The 16,466-nt window shown below is 41.8% G+C and overlaps 1 protein-coding gene across 4 annotated transcripts in view; it reads right to left on the bottom strand.

The window, feature by feature from the left end:
- Window positions 1-16,466, bottom strand: part of LOC138755676 (D-serine dehydratase) — a 54,639-nt gene that overhangs the window by 20,887 nt on the left and 17,286 nt on the right. For all 4 annotated transcript variants that reach the window (XM_069922086.1, XM_069922085.1, XM_069922087.1 and 1 more), the window contains 3 exons: window positions 14,707-14,987; window positions 12,757-12,937; window positions 2,751-2,872 (listed from right to left, as the gene is read on the bottom strand). In XM_069922086.1, coding sequence (XP_069778187.1) covers window positions 2,751-2,872; window positions 12,757-12,937; window positions 14,707-14,987 — 584 coding nt within the window. The remainder of the gene's footprint in view (window positions 1-2,750; window positions 2,873-12,756; window positions 12,938-14,706; window positions 14,988-16,466) is intronic.

Raw genomic sequence — 16,466 nt, 5'->3', positions numbered from 1 at the left:
CACCAGCCTAAAGCAGGCAGGTGCATGTACAAAATAGTGGTGGGGGGGTGAGGGGGGAAGAGGTGGGAGGAGCTCAGGGCCACAATCAAGAGGAGTGGGAGGGCACAAGAGAAAGTAAAATGAGAAGTGACGAGAGTGGAGATAATTCTCTAAAGGGAAGGGGAAATTGAGAGTTGGGGAAGTCAGAGGTGGAGATGACAGGTAGGAAAGATCAGAAAGGGGAGGTTGAGGTAGGGGGTCAGAGAGGAGGCAGAAACTCTGCAGTTTCAAAATTTCACCTTCGAAGGCCTCCCATTTATGAAGCACACCTTTGCCAGAAAACAACCTGTCCGAATCCACACTTGCCTGATCCTTTCTAATTCAATCAAAATTGGGCCTTTCTCCAATTTAAAATCTCAACCCAAGAACTAAACTCATCCTTTTTCATAGTTATCTTGAAACTAGTGGCATTATGATCACTAGAGCCAAAGTGTTCCCTTACATACATTTCTGTCATCTGTCTTGTCTCGTGCCAAATAGGAGATCCAGTATTGCAATTTGACAAACTCTAACCATCCAGCCCTTTTACAGTATGGGAGTCTCAGTCAATGTTTGCAAAGTTAATCTCCAACTATCACAACCTTATACATTTCTCTCTCTCTCTCTCTCTCTCTCTCTCTCTCTCTCTCTCTCTACAAATTTTCTCCTCCTATACCCACTGACTCTTGTGTGGTCTGAAATATAATCTTATTAACATTCTCTTTCAATACATATAGCAGCAATAGATTACATTTTCCCTAACTAGCAATGCCACTCCTCCCCTTTCATTCCTCCCTGTCTATCACATCTAAAGCAATGGCAACGCAGAACATTGAGCTGCCAGTCCTGCCCTCCTGCAACAAAGTTTCACCAAAGGCTAAAATATCATAACTCCCCATGCTGATTCATGCTCTAACTTCATTCACCTTTCTTTCAATACTCCTTGCATTGAACCTACTCAATCTTTCTATTTCTGTTTTTGTCTGCAACCTTAACAACTTTTTTTTCCATAACCACTCCACTATCTGCTCTGGCTCACACCCTCTGCATCACTAGTTTAAACCCCCCCCCCCCCCACCCCCGAGCAACACTAGTAAACCTTTCCTCAAGGATATTATTCCCTTCCAGTTCAGATACAAATCATTCCACTGGCACAGGTCCCACCTTCCCTGAAAGAGAGGCCAATGATCCAAAGGTCTGAAGCCCATCCTTCTGCTCCATTTCATTAACCACATATTAAGCTGTATTATCCTCCCATTTCTAACCTCACCAGATCCTGAGATCACAACCCTGGCATTCCTTTCCTTTAATGTGGCACCGAACTCCCAAAACTCATTTTGCAGGACCCCATCACCCATCCTACCCATGTCATTAGTTCCTCCATGGCCACGACATCTGGCTGCTCACCCTCCCACCTGAGAATGCTATAGACTCGATCCAAGATTCCCCTGGCACCTGGGAGCCAACATACCATGCAAAAGTCTCGATCTCGACCACGGAGATGTACAATAAAATTACTAGTCCATTGAATGCCAATAATTTTTATGTTCTATCACTTATAAATTCTTGGGTTATGTGTGGCCCATACATTTTATTGCCCATTTTCTCACTGTTCAAAATAAACATAAAAATGTGTTGTTTCATTCTGGAGACAAGTGGCTTATGATCACTAGAGCCAAAGTGTTCCCTTCTGTCATCTGTCTTGTCTCGTCCCAAATAGGAGATCCAGTATTGCAATTTGACAAACTCTAACCATCCAGCCCATTCAGTAAGTCATTCAACATTCTTTATGTATCAAAGATAAAGATGCAGAACCGAAACTTCAGGCTTGAGCCTTCATTCGGCACCAGCCTAAAGCAGGCAGGTGCATGTACAAAATAGTGGTGGGGGGGAAGGGGTGGGAGGAGCTCAGGGCCACAATCAAGAGGAGTGGGAGAGCACAAGAGAAAGAAAAATGAGAAGTGACAGGAGTGGAGATAAAGGGAAGGGGAAATTGAGAGTTGGGGAAGTCAGAGGTGGAGATGACAGGTAGGAAAGATCAGAAAGGCTAACCTTAGAATGGTAACAGCACTGAAAGAAACCATTGGATTCTTTAAACCCATGATTATTTTCTGCTACTATATCACTATATTGCTGCAGTATTTGAAAAGTATCTTTGAATCTGTTTTCTCCACTCTTAAACCAATCCATTCCACATACTAACTGCTTATTGCAATAAGTCACAAATTTGGGTTCTCCAGTTCATCAGTGTAAACAACTTCTCTACACCTACACAGTCATGGTGGTCACAAGTATTCAAGTTTTACAACTTTTGGATGGGCAAGACTTGTGGACAAACCCAACCTTCAATACAAATATTTACTTTGATTAAAAATTCTCATTTCAGGGAGTTTATGCCCTTGCTTACTTCCCTCTAGAACTTGTACCAAATTCTCTGCCTTGTCTCTTCATTATTTTTGAGCACTTTGTGTTATTGTATCAGAAAATGTTGAACAACAACTTTTATTTAGGTTTAGATTAAGCCACTACCTTACTTTTTGTGCATATTGGGTTTTTTTAATTTATTGTTGGAAAAGTGGTTTTCTGAATAGTTGCACTAATGATGCTCCACAAAACACTGAATTTCGTGACTTGTTCATGACCATAAATTCTGATTCTATAGATTATCTCCACAAAATCTGCATACATTTTGGCTCGTCTTTCAGCAATACAATGAGGCAAGTAATTCTCACCATAGAAGATGTAGTTTCCAGGGTGGACCTCATTGAGGCATCCCATGTTCGATACAGGGTGACTGCAGGATGGTGTGGATCCGATACTACTGCGAGGACATCTCACCCCAGCTTTCTCCAACCTGCAAGGATTTGGATGATTTAATTTCAACACATTCTCATTGAGATTCCAGTAATCTATTACAGGTCTGTCATCAGTATAAAGTGAAAAGTTGATGACCATCCTTCCCCAACTATATTCATTGTTTGGCTTCTCTGTTTTGACAGATTTGCTGTGTTCTTCCAGAACATTCTCCATTTATTTAAGATTTCCAATGGTTTTGCCTTCACCAACACTTTTAAATTTAGTTTTATTTGTAGATTAACAGAGAAAGAAACATCACTTGCCAAAGTTCCAGATACTTAAAAATCCTGTAAACAATTCCAGCATAGGTGCAAATTCTGTTAAATAATAATTTTCAGCACTTAGTTGTGCTGTTAGCTGATCCCTATTGGAAGACACCTTGAACAGGGGACACTACAACAGGATGAGGGAGGAATTGGTCAGCGTGGACTGGGAGCACAGGCTAGTTGGCAGAATAGTTGAGGAACAGTGGAAGACTTTCAGAGAGATTTTTCACAGTGCTCAACAAAAATATATTCCTGCTAAAAATAAGGGCAGTAAGAGAGGGAAGAGTCTCTCTTTCCTTTAAGGAAATAAAGGAATGTATAAAATTAAAAGCTCATCTGTACAAAGTAGCCAAGAGTAGTGGAAAACTGAAAGATTGGGAACATTTTAAAAGGCAACAAAGGACAACTAAACGAGAAATAAGGAAAGGGAAGAAGGATTATGAAGGTAAATTAGCACTTTGAAAGTGGATTCTCATGTGGATAGAGTGGTAAAAATGGCTTTTGGTATGCTGGCCTTTATAAATCAAAGCATAGGAGCTGGAAGGTGATGTTGAGACATTGGTGAGGCCAAATTTGGAATATTGTGTGCAGTTCTGGTCTCCAAATTATAGGAAGGATATCAATAAGGTAGAGAGGGTGCAGAGAAGATTTACTAAAATGTTGCCTGGATTGCAGTATCTAGAATACAAAGAAAGAATGAGTAGACTGGGTCTTTATTCATTGGAGCATAGAAGGTTGAGGGGGGATTTGATAGAGGTAATTAAAATTATGAGGGGGATAGATAGAATAGATCTGAATAGGCTCTTCCCCTTGAGGGTAGGTAAGATTGGAATCAGGGGTCATAAGTTAAGGGTTTAGGGGGTAAAAGTTTAGAAGTAACATGGGAGGGAGCTTCTTCACTCAGAGAGTGGTGGCTAAATGGAATGACCTTCTGGAAGAGGTGGCTGCAGCAGGGTCAATTTTGTCATTTAAGAGAAGGTTGGATAAGTGCATGGATGTGAGGGGATTGGAGGCTTATTGGAAGGCAGGTAGGTGAAACTAGAGGAGATCACAAATCGGTGCAGACTAGAGGGGCCAAGATGGCTTGTAATTATTATATGGTTATATGATTAAAATATAAAAATAGATAGCAAAAAAATTATAAATTTGTAAAACAGAAGAGGATGGCTAGAGTCAACATTGGAGGATCAGAAAGGGAAAATGATATTGAATAATGAGGAAATGGCTAAGACATTGAACAGATATTTTGTGTCAGTCTTCATGGTGGAAGACACATCTAGTATACGAAAGAGTGATGCCAAAGAGTGAATATATAGGGATGTGAAGGGAGGTGAGGGCCTTGATAAAATGATTTTGACAAAAGAGATAGTGATGAGAAAACTAATGGGACTGAAGGCAGACAAATCCCCTGGTCCTGATGGGATGCATCCCAGGGTACTGAGGGAAATGGCAGGAGTTAGAGTCGATGCGTGGGTAGGCATTTACCAAAATTCTCTGGATTCTGAGCAGGTTCTGGCTGATTGCAAGACAGCAAATGTCATGCCACTTTTTAAAAAAGGGATGTAGGCAGAAGATGGATAAATATTGGCCAGTTAGCTTACCATCTGTAGTCGGGAAAATGCTTGAAGCGGTCATTAAAGATGAAATAGCGAGACATTTAGAACAAAGGGTTCCATCATGAATTCAGAAAGGGCAGATCTTGTTTGATAAACTTGCTGGAGTTTTTTGAGGATATAATGGGTGTGGTTGATAGAGGGGAACAGGTTACTGTTGTATATTTGGATTTCCAGAAAGCATGCCGCACAAGAGACTTATTAATAAGATACAGATGAATGGGATCATGGGAAGTATATTGGCATGGATTGAGGATTGGTTAACTGACAGAAGGCAGAGAGTGGGGATAAAGGGGTGTTTTTCTGATTGGCAGACAATGGTAAGTGGGGGGCTACAGGGGTCGGTGCTGGGCCCACAGCTGTTCACCAGTTACATTGGTGATTTGGAGGAGGAGATAGAGTGTAGTGTAGCCAAGTTTGCAGATGATACTATATTGAATGGAAAAGCAAATTGTAGAGAATGTGGGGAGGCGATAGAAGGATATAGTTAAATTAGGGTGAGTGGGTAAAGGTCTGGCAGATGGAGTACAACGTTAGTAAATGCAAGGTCATCCACTTTGGAAGGAAAAATAGAAGAGCAGATTATTATTTAAATGGTGAAAAATTGCAGCATGCTGTGGTGCAGAAGGACTTCAGAGTGCTTGTGCATGAATAGCAAAAAGTTAGGTTGCAGGTACAATAGCTTATTAAAAAGGCAATGGAATATTGGCCTTCATCGCTAGAGGAATTGAATTCAAGAGCAGGGAGGTCATGCTGCAACTATACAAGGTACTGGTGGTGAGGCCACACCTGGAGTACCATGTGCAGTTCTGGTCTCCATACTTGAGAAGGGATATACTGACCTTTTAGAGACAGTCCAGAGGACGTTCACCAGGTTGATCCTGGAGATGAGAGGGTTGACCTACAAGGAGAGACTAAATCACTTGGGATTATACTCACTCGAATTCATGAGATAGTGTCTATAAAAATCAAGACGGAGGCAGGAAAATTGTTTTTACTGGTAGGTGAGACCAGAACTAAAGGACTCAGCCTCCAGATTCAGGGGAGTAGATTTAAGACAGAGATGAGGAAAAACTGTTTTTCCCAGAGAGTAGTGAATCTGTGGAATTATCTGCCCAGAGAAGCAGTTGAGGCTGCTTCATTAAACTAATTTAAGGTTCAGTTAGATAGATTGAATTTAGGGATATGGGGAAAAGGCAGGTAGGTTGAGTCAATGATCAGATCAACCATGAACGGTGGAGCAGGCTCGACGGGCGGATGGCCTACTCCTGCTCCTATTTCTTATGTTCTTATAACTAACACCATCTGTGTTTGGGTGGTAAGAATGATCCCAGGAACACTATCAATGAGTCTGGTTGGAATATATATGTAATGTTTTTCTGGCTAGCCATCCTATAGGATGATGATGGCTCCTTTCAGTCAGTTTGTTGGGTTTGATGTGTGCGCCCTGGAGTGGCTGCACAGGCTGATCCTTAACAGACCCTACTTGTCACATACATGGCAGGTGAGGTCTGGAGGGGAAAAAGGGGCAGAAGCTCTGTTGTGGTGCTTCCTGTCCCCTTCCTCTGTTGCCTCTTTGAGATTTTTCTCAGCAGCATCCACACTTTTTCTGATGGCTGCCCTCACTGCGAGCGATCTTGAGCCAGATCCTCCCATGTTTATGGGACAATGTTAACCTTTTTGAGGCTCCTGTGCAGAATATCCTTGTACCGTAGTTGCTGGCCTCCTTGTTTTCAGGTACCACTGGACAGTTGGCCATAAAAGATGTCCCTGGGCAGTCTTCCGTCAGGCATTTTGACAACATGTCCTGCCCAGCGCAGTTGGGCTGACATCACCAAGACTGAAACTGCTGGCATTCTGACAGAGAAAGGTAACAGCTTCCACAGCCCATCTCTACCAACAATGTCAAATGCTTCGGTTAGATCAACAAATATGGCATAGAGACTTCTCTGCTGTTCATCACATTTCTCTTGGAGCTGCCTCAGTGAGAAGATCATATCCACTGTACTATGGCCTGTTCGAAAACCACACTGGCTTTCTGGAAGGATGATGTCACTGATGAACACCATATGTCTAAGGATGATCTTTGCGAGGCATTTTCCCACAACTGACAGAAGATAGATGCCACAATAATTGTTGCAATCTCTCTTGTTCTTGTAGATGGTCACAATTGATGCGTCTTTGAAGTCTTGTGGTAGTTCTGCAGTTCCCCACAACTTTGTCAACAGCTGGTGCACCATACTGGTAGATCTCAGCTGCAATACCATCTGACCTGGTGCTTTGTTGGGGTTTAGCTGTTTGATGGCTTTGATAACCTTGTGAAGAGTAGGGGGAGCATCTAGCTTGAACAATATGGGCTAAGGGTGTACTCTGCCTAGTGCTTCATTGATGGTGGCTCCTGGCCTATTCAACAGCTCGTAGAAGTGTTCTTGACATCTTTTCTTGTGCTCAGACTTCTCAGTGAAGATGGATGTACTGTCTTTGCTCAGGAGTTGTGAGATACCTTGCTTTGATGGACCATACACAACCTTGATTGCTTCATAGAAGCTTCTTGTGTCATTACAGTCAACGAAGGCTTGTAATTCCTTGTTCTTGTTTGCCCACCACTGGTCTTTCATAGCTCTGAGCTGCCTCTGCAAAGTTGATTTTGCACTCAAAAAAGGCAAGTTCTTTGGAATTTGAGTTTGGGTGTCGAAGAAGAGCTTGGAATGCGACTGCCTTAGCTCTTAGAAGATCTTGCGCAGAGTGGTTGTTCTCATCAAACCAGTCCTGTCATGATTGACCATGGGTATTGCGCCTCTGGTAGTCACTGGTTTGTTTAGCAGCATCGACTGTGGCTATGGAGACCAATCCTAGAACGGCAGGCTCTGCCACAGTTGCTGCAAATATAGGGCATCGTTGAATTGTTGTCCGCTGTCTGCTGCATTCTTCTGCTCTTCAAACTGACTCAAGATCACTCTTTCATCTTGCTCCAGTTGTTGATGAAGAGTATCTCACCATTTGTTGTGGTCATCTGCTATATTCTCCCAGAACTCTGTGTTGATTTTTAAGGCTTTCATATTGTGCTTGCAAGGGTCTTTGAAGTGAAGCTGGGGTCTACCAACATTCCTCTTGCCTATTGTTCTCCATAGGGGATGTTCTTTGGCATTCTACCATCTTTCATGCGACGGACGTGGCCCAACCAGCACGGTCTGCGTTGTTTTAAAAGCGTGAACATACAGTATATATAGAGTTGTATTTTCAAGTATGTATAGTTGAATGCAAGTAGGTTTGTGAACGGAAGTGTTTATCTGTATTTAAGTACAGACACACAGCAGACTGCAGAAGCTGGAATCTAAAGCTAAACAATCTGCTGGTATGACTCAGTGGCCTGAGCAGTGTCAGTGGGAGAAAAGGAATGGTCGATGCTTTGAGCTGAAACCCTTCATTCAGACTTAATGGTCGAATATGCTTTTTCTCCCACTGATGATGCTTGACCTGCTGAATTTCTCCAGCAGATTATGTTTGGCTTGTAAATAAGAGAGACTGGAGAGGCTGGAAAACTGGAGCAATGCCCAATATGCTACAGGAACTCAGCATGTCAGGCAGCAGAAGACAACAGAAAGGTCATCGTTTCAGGCTGAACCCCTGTATGAGGAACAGCAAGAAACAGGCAGAAACCCATAAAGAGGGTAGGAGGAGGAGCACAGAACGGCAGGTGATAGATGAATACTAGGAGATGATTGGGGGAAGAGGCAGAGGGCTGAGAAAGATGTGTTGAGCAAATCCCATCTCTAAAATGAGTTGGATTTGAAGAGGAAGTGAAAAGAACAACACAAAGCAGTGAGGTCTCAGCACTCTTTCATCCAGCTAACCCTCCCCCATTGCACTGAACAGAAAGCATCTACAACACAGATCACTGCCAGCTCAGTAAATTAAAAAAACCTGACCCATTCCTGGAACTAATAAAATGGAACCCTGCTGTATGATTCTTAAAACAAGGGATAGATCTGATGGCCTGCCTATTGTGGACAGTGGAATTTTGGTTGGAAGTGATTGCACAGTGACTCTTTTAATGAGTGAGATAACACTGGGATGAGAGAAAAAAATTTGAGCTTAATTTGTTGTTTCTCACACAGGATTCTCACATGATATATTTGATAAACTGATGGATGCTAAAGTCCTTCTCTGTAATTCCGTGTAATCACACTAGGCCCTTGGGACAAATAGCAATTAAACGGAGCGTGAGTTACATATGGATGGCAGCATAAAACAGACAATAGCTACTTGGCAGCTCACTTTACACTCTTCTCTTCCCAAAGCATACAGTGTAAACGGCCTGCCAATTTAGTACTGCAAGTTTCGCACTGCTGCCCAAGATGAATTTATCAATCTATTATTCATTAATTTAACAACTATGCCACACCACATATTTTTATAAATCTTCTGAATAGAACACAGGCTGCCTCAGAATAGAAGTGGGTTTATGGGATCTTTTAGGGGAGGAAACATCACTTTGTTTTATTTCTTTCTTGAGATCTGGACATCATAGTTATTTCTCATCTCTAATTACCTTTGAGAAGACCATAAGACCATAAGATGATAAGGTTTTTAACCTTTATCTTTTCACTCACATCCCACCTTAAGTAACCCCATACTAACCACAGAACACCTATGGCATTAAGGAGGTACGGTTAGCATAGCGGTTAGTGCAAAGCCTTTACAGAGCTAATGACTGGGTCTGGGGCTTGAATGCTGCACCGTCGGTAAGGAGTTTGTACATTTTCCCCGTGTCTGCGTGGGTTTTCCCTGGGGGCTCTGGTTTACTCCCATTGTTTGAAACATACTGGGTGTGTTGGTTAATTGGGTATAAATTGGGCTGCATGGACTCGTGGGCCGAAATAGCCTGTTACTGTAAAATCTGATTATCTCCTCCAACGACAGAGGTTAGATCATGTTTTGGGAGTATGTTGTTGGGCACGTGAACAGCATAGTCAAGCCAATGTAGCCGGCAGAATGCAATGAGGAGTTCAGTGTTTGTGACAATGACCTTAAAGCTCCCACTGATTCTGTCTTGTAAATTTGAAGGATTTTGCCAGGATAGCACTGGTGGATTTTTTTCTAGTTCCTGAATGCCTACTATTGGTAGAAGTGTATAGAAGAACAAAATCACTGCTACCTGATAGACCACAAGTTTATGCTAGGTCTAAGGTCATAAATCTTCAAATATCCTTTCCTTCAATCCATCAAAGACTTTGCTGGTGCACTGAAGGAAGTGATTAATTTCATCATTAACTCTGCTTTCACTAAGAGATGGCTCCAGAAACATGGGGAATGAATGTTTTCCAGGGTCTCATGAACCTTTACTGAAGGAAGACTGTATGGTGCAGCAGAAGAAGTCAAGTTGAAACCCTGATCTCCATCCTCTGTATATTTCAAGAAATGAGTTAACAATGTCTTGGACAGTAGACACATTTATAATGCTTCTTTTAGGTAACAAAATGTCCTGAATGGAGTATATTTTATATATGGCCATGCTTTAGGAGATTTAGAGGCAATATTTTGAATCTATAGGTATTTTATCTGCTGTTCTGGAGAAATTTGTGACTAATGCCCTGGAAATGAAGCATTTGGGAACTAATTTTAAAAGGAGAAATATAGAAAATTAATGGATGGAAAAGATATATCTGGACAGATCAAAAGGAAACAGTTTCATATTCATAAAGGCATAAAGTAAAGAAATTCTTCTTTACTTATAGTAGCCACAATAGGACTATACAAATGTATTAGAATAATCCATCCAAGGGAACAACTGAACAGCACAAGAGTGGGCAGAATCTCTTAGGGATTGAATTAAAGGAAAAAAGATTTCAAGATCTTATGACTGAGAATAATCTAGAATAGAACCATGTCTTCCGGTTCTGACTCCTCACTTAGTTGTTATAAAAAACAGCTTTATTGTTTTTTCTGATCCACTGCTGCCAATACAAAATTAATGAAAAATCAAACATGGAGAGATAAAAGAACTGTTGGGTCATAATAGTGCCTCCTGTATATAGCCTGTCGTAACCTGATTCTTGTTGAACATTAGAGACAGAAAATAATTAAAGGTTGTTGTATCTGCAAGCAATTATATAAAAGATTGCCCATGAGTATCTTGAGGGCAGGGGTAGAAGAAGGGGTGAAAGGGAAGTGTCACAAGAAGTTGTTAAACACTTAACAATTCATGTTATGGAAGCAGCCTTTATCTAGCATAGTTGTTATAGGTCTCTTTTACTCGCCTTCATCATCCCTCAATAACCTTTCCACTCCCCCACTTCCCTGCTGTTTAATGGGGTTGAGTTCAAAGGATATGTTATTACCAGAAGCCTTACTTTAAATGTTTTGTCTCTCTATGGCACAAAGCTGAAGTTCTATCCTTCAGGTTGGTCAGTGAAGGAAGACGTTAAATGGACTGCATCTAAAAAGTTCCCTCTGAAGATAAAATTTTAGGTCTTTATTTCTTCCCTCCTTCAGTTCCCCCCAGCACCAAAGTCCTCATCTGTGTTTCTGAGGATCGAGCAAAAGCAATGCTGGAATTCCATTGTGATTATTTATGGTGTCAAATAGCCCTCCTGGCATCCACGTCTAGACTACCACAGTAAAGAATGGTAAGATAAATGAGGTGTTAAAACCCTGCAGAGCCTTGTAATGGACTTTAACATGCACAATAGAAAGGAGGTATAAGAAGCTGTCGAAGCAGGACAGTCTGAACAACTGGATGGAAATGTATGACCAAATGCCTTGATATTTGATCCTTGAAATTCTGTCCTGATTTCATATATCCTGATTTTGTGGTTTGTCTTGCTCAAACTTGGTGACCATGGGTTTTGGAAAGGACTGCTTCTCAATGGTAGATAAAATCCTAAATGAGACACCGAGACTGAGAGAGTGGATAATTTCCATGACCTTCAAGTAACTCAAAGCTAATGCTGAGTGTGTTACAACTATGGTTTTTACACAGCTGCTACGTAACAGGAAATTTTCACAAAATTTCCATAACAAAGGCTGTGTAAAAAGTTTGTAAAGGAAATGAGTGACCCATTCCCGTTCCAAAATTTTTCCTGTGGCAGCCCTAGACATTTTTGCGGACAGCCTGTAGTCTAAACTGAACTGCAGGCGGTCCGCAACAATGGTCTAAAGAATACAACGTACATGACCACGTGCATTGACACGTTCATCTTGTGACATTGCAATATGGGAGATTTATATGTGAAGCAAGGTGATATTTATTTACCAGTAGCAGTCAACCACTATGTTGAATCATTGGGGATGATGCTGCCATTAACAGGATCTGTGGATCTACAGCCATTTTGCTCTCTGTCTTGAGGTTTTTTCCGTTGCAGGTGAATGACGTCACTGATGACGTCGACGCAGTGCGTCGCATGTACATCATACGTCACGGACAACGTTGACTCACGTTTAGCCTACATAAGTACCACACCTACGTTACTTTGTCTAAACACGCAGCGATATCCGTACGCAGGTCGTTCTGTATACTTCAGGATGCCACAAAACACTTTCCAGCCAATTAAGTGCTTTTGAAATGCAAAATGCCAACAATAGAATTTGTTTGCCAAAGAGCAAGCTCCCTTGTGGGAAAGTGATGATGAGGGATTAATCTATTATTTGCTGTGACTGACAGACAGACAGAAGGACAGCATCCTGATAAATATTCTCTCCATTCTTCTAAATAGTGTCAAGGGATTGATAAATGCTCAGAGAGAAGTCTACCATCTATTCCACATGTTGACATCTCCCACAAAATTCTTCAGTACATCATTTGTGTATTGGTTTAAATATTGGTGTTTAAGTCTCTTCGGTGAAAGTTAAATATGGAGCCTTTTGTCTTGGAGGGGAGAGCTCTATCACCTAGTTATTGATGTCCCCTAAGATTAATGGATACATTCTCCATTATTTTTCTTTCTCTACAATCCCAAAAATAAAAGGGAAATTAAAATTTTATATGAAATAAATGCTCATACTTCTCCACAAATTTCAAAGTGGCACGTGTGGTTTCCTGTGCTACGGCCTGGATCTCCTTCACGTTGGTTGCTTCATAAGAATTCCCACAATGTGCATACACACCCACCAGTTCCATTCCCTCACTGTCCGCTATGGATTTTGCCAGTTTCAATGCCATTGTGTCCTCAGGTTGCACTCCGGCTGGACAGGAAGAAATACATAAGAATAAAAGCAGGAGTAAGCTATTATAATGTAAATACTTTATTAATGTTATCATCAATACAGATGTCAAAGAAATAATGTTTGGAACCATTTAACTGCAGGGTACTGTTGAAGCCTGAGGCATTCTTGGACAGCATAATGTCCTATCTCATCTGTGTCTGCTTTCTGCATTGGAAAAGGTTCAGAGGAGACTTATGAAATTATGGTCAGGATGAATAAAAGATAGTTGTGAAGAAAGATTAGATAAACTGGGGGTATTTTTTTTTAAAACAGTTGCAGCCATACTTTGTGATGTCTAAAGTAGAAAGGACTAAAAATGGGTCCCTATTTCTCAGCAGAAAACTGAAAAACTAGGCAGGATAAATTTAAGAAAATTTGCAGATGCTGGGATGTAGTGCAGTGAACAGAAGTGCTAGAGATACTCAACATGTCACACAATATCCATAGAAAATAAAAGGCATTGTATGTTTCAGGCCTGAGACCTTCATAAATTTAAAGTAATTGTAAAGGAGGGGAATGGAAAAATATAATTTAACCAAGAGGGTGGTGAAACTTACTCCCTGAAAGGAAGGCAAATGCCTCACTACATTTAAAGCATGTCAGGAACTCCACATGAAAGGTTATAGCTCAAAAGCTGGAAAATGGGTTGCACCTTATAATGCAATGAGGTAGAAATCTGGATTTGCATTGATGCATATGTGGAAGTCCCTGTCATTAGTTAATGCTGAAAGATATACAATCCAGAGACCACAGAGCCATCTCGTGGTGGTATTGTTGACATTATTTCTCTTAGAGGTGTCCCACAATGAATATCATGTAGCGGCAGCTACACTGCTACTGAAAGAACACACAACCAGATGGGTTGAGCTCAGTGAGCCGAAAACTGGTTTATTGCTGGCTGCCGACCCAGCCCAAACCTGGCTGAGAACTGTGCTGGGGGGCGCTGACGTCACTCAGGTGTCACGTGGTCCCCCAGCGTGAGTTTCTGAGCCCGGTGCTGAGAAGAAAAGGAAACCCCTGATGGCACCATTTTGGCCGGCTGCCCTGCCACGTGGATTACAAGCAGGGCCGGTTCGCCTGCCTAGTGGCATGCCGCCACAATCAGGTCATTGGATAGATGGATATAATTTACTCTGCAAAATTGGGTAGAATAGAGAGAGAGAGAAAGAGAGATAGGTGCGGAGGACTTTGGAGAAAAATTTCTCTAAAACAAATAGCAAGGAGATCCCTATGTAGATTTCAAAGGTTCAAATGTGCCTTTTATTGTCACATAATATGCAATATATGATATACTTCAACTTTTTTTTGCCATAAGGCAGACAAAGCATCGCCATGAGCATTGCCTGACACCCCTGGAACTCCTGACATTCCAGGAATTTCTCCTGGAATACCACTGAAGAATAAGGCTAAATTAAAAATCTGAACACAAAAATAGGATTTTAACAGAATATCTACTGATCTCAAGATAAAAATTAAAATTGAGTCTAAACCAAGTTTCACAATACCCTATTTCAACATTACTCTTAGTACCCTGGTTTTCCTAAGTATTGTCCACTGCACCCTGGGTAACATTTAATCCTTCAACAATATCAGATTTTACAATCATTACCACATGGTATGTCCTTGCTATGTTCCCTGCATTAAAAGAGTGACTATACTTTTGAATTGGTTGATCATGAACAGATCCTCTTTCTTTCTTTTCCTTTTCTTTCTTTTGCAGTCCAATACATAACGCCATGAGATTTTACCTCTTCCATTGTTGCAGTCCAACTTTAACCATACCAGCCATGACTTCTCGACTTGCAGACGCCGCTTCTTCAACTCTGTCACTGCTACCTCATTGTCGACCAGCACATGGAACATCTCCAGACATTCTGCTAGCTCTGCACAGGCTCCCACTTTATCCAGGGGAAGCGGATAGGCATATAAGATATCATCAAAGCCATTGTCAGCGTAGAAGCGAGCTTCAGCCAAAGTGGAGACTGCGATGCAGCGTCGAGAGCCCCCAGTCATTATATCTGCACATTCACTGGAATTGGAAAATACAAGTTTCATGTGCATATTTCCTACTAATCGGAGTGTTATCCCATTCTGCAACATATCAAATAGTAGGTCACAAGTTTACATACAATTCTTCAATCTTTAATATTGTAATATTTTGTGTGAAACATTGTCAGATTTGTTCTGTAACCCAGCACAGACAAAACTTACGGATGTTGCTTCAACCAGGAACTCCTCAAAAATTCACCTAAATTTATCACAAACTACCTTCATAACATCTATCACAAACTTAACAATAACCTCTATTATTTACTTGAGCTCAATGTGTATTTGGTGCAAGCATTCAGCTGAAGAAGATAGAAATCCATTCAGTTATCGTGAAGCATGGGCTATTTCAACTCCAAGCCATATTGAACACTGAAATGTAGTGAGAACAGAGCCTATATACAGTGGTTAGGTCCAAATCTTGAAGAGGTTTGGACCCTATACATGACAAGGGTTGAAATGTAATATTAGGCCCTTTCATGCCAGGCAAGCCCGGAGGGAAAACATAAAACATACCTTTCATGGAGCAGCACTAAAAGGCGGCTCTTGCGCTGCATTCATGTTGAGCGGTGCCTTGTAGCGCCCTCCAGAGCCAATGGAAGTCGGGCCGTAGCGCCATCTGTCATAAATACGCGGCAGAGCTCTGTGTTTCCCGGAACAGTTCCAGCTGCGTGGGGGATTATGGGTAGGGAAAACAGCCATTGCTCTGCCGTGTTTTGAGCTTCAGAAAGTGGTCCCAAAGGCTGAAGTGGCCCGTTGGGGCTGTCACAGCCCACAGCGGCCACCCCCTGATGGCCCCCGCCGGCCCCCACTGCCTGACGGCCCACAATGCCTGACAGCTCCCGCTGCCTGACGGCACCCGCCAACCGCCCCTGACCTGACTGACACGCTGACTGTCGTCTCCCACCGCCCTTGGCTTGAGAAGATCGTGGAGGAAGAGGGGTGAGTGGAGAGATGCATCCCGAGAGGAATTGCAGTCGGCACCTTGGAGCCAGATGAAGTGCATTGAAGAAGGTTAATCTCCCGATGTAAGGGCGGACAACCTTCGCCTTTACAATCGGGCTTTTTCTTTGCATGATTCAGGTTTTCTCTCTCCACTAGCAGAGTATCACATGTTCTATTCCCTCTCTCCAGTTACTCTCATTGATCTATTACCTTGCTTTATCAATAATTTATCAGGCATGACAATCCTGGCCTCTCAGCCATTTAAAAAATAAACTGTTTCCTGCCTTTTACAGTTCTGAAGAGAGGTGTTTGATATGCAATATTAAAATCTATTTCTCCTTCCACTGATGCTACCTGATCTGCTGAGTGTTTCCAGCATTTTCTGCTTTTATTCTGTGGTATTTGCCTGGATTAATTGGAATAGAATCAGCAGTGGGTTCCCACTTAGTTAAATAACAGAAACAGGCATTGGAGATAATGGTGAGGAGAATAAGGAGGAAAAGTGTTTAAAGATAAA

This window comes from Narcine bancroftii, chromosome 2 (genome assembly GCF_036971445.1).
Source record: "Narcine bancroftii isolate sNarBan1 chromosome 2, sNarBan1.hap1, whole genome shotgun sequence".
In the NCBI taxonomy this organism is placed as follows: Eukaryota; Metazoa; Chordata; class Chondrichthyes; order Torpediniformes; family Narcinidae; genus Narcine; species Narcine bancroftii.
The sequence above is the reverse complement of the archived record's forward strand: the minus strand, read 5'-3'. Positions and strand labels throughout refer to the sequence as shown.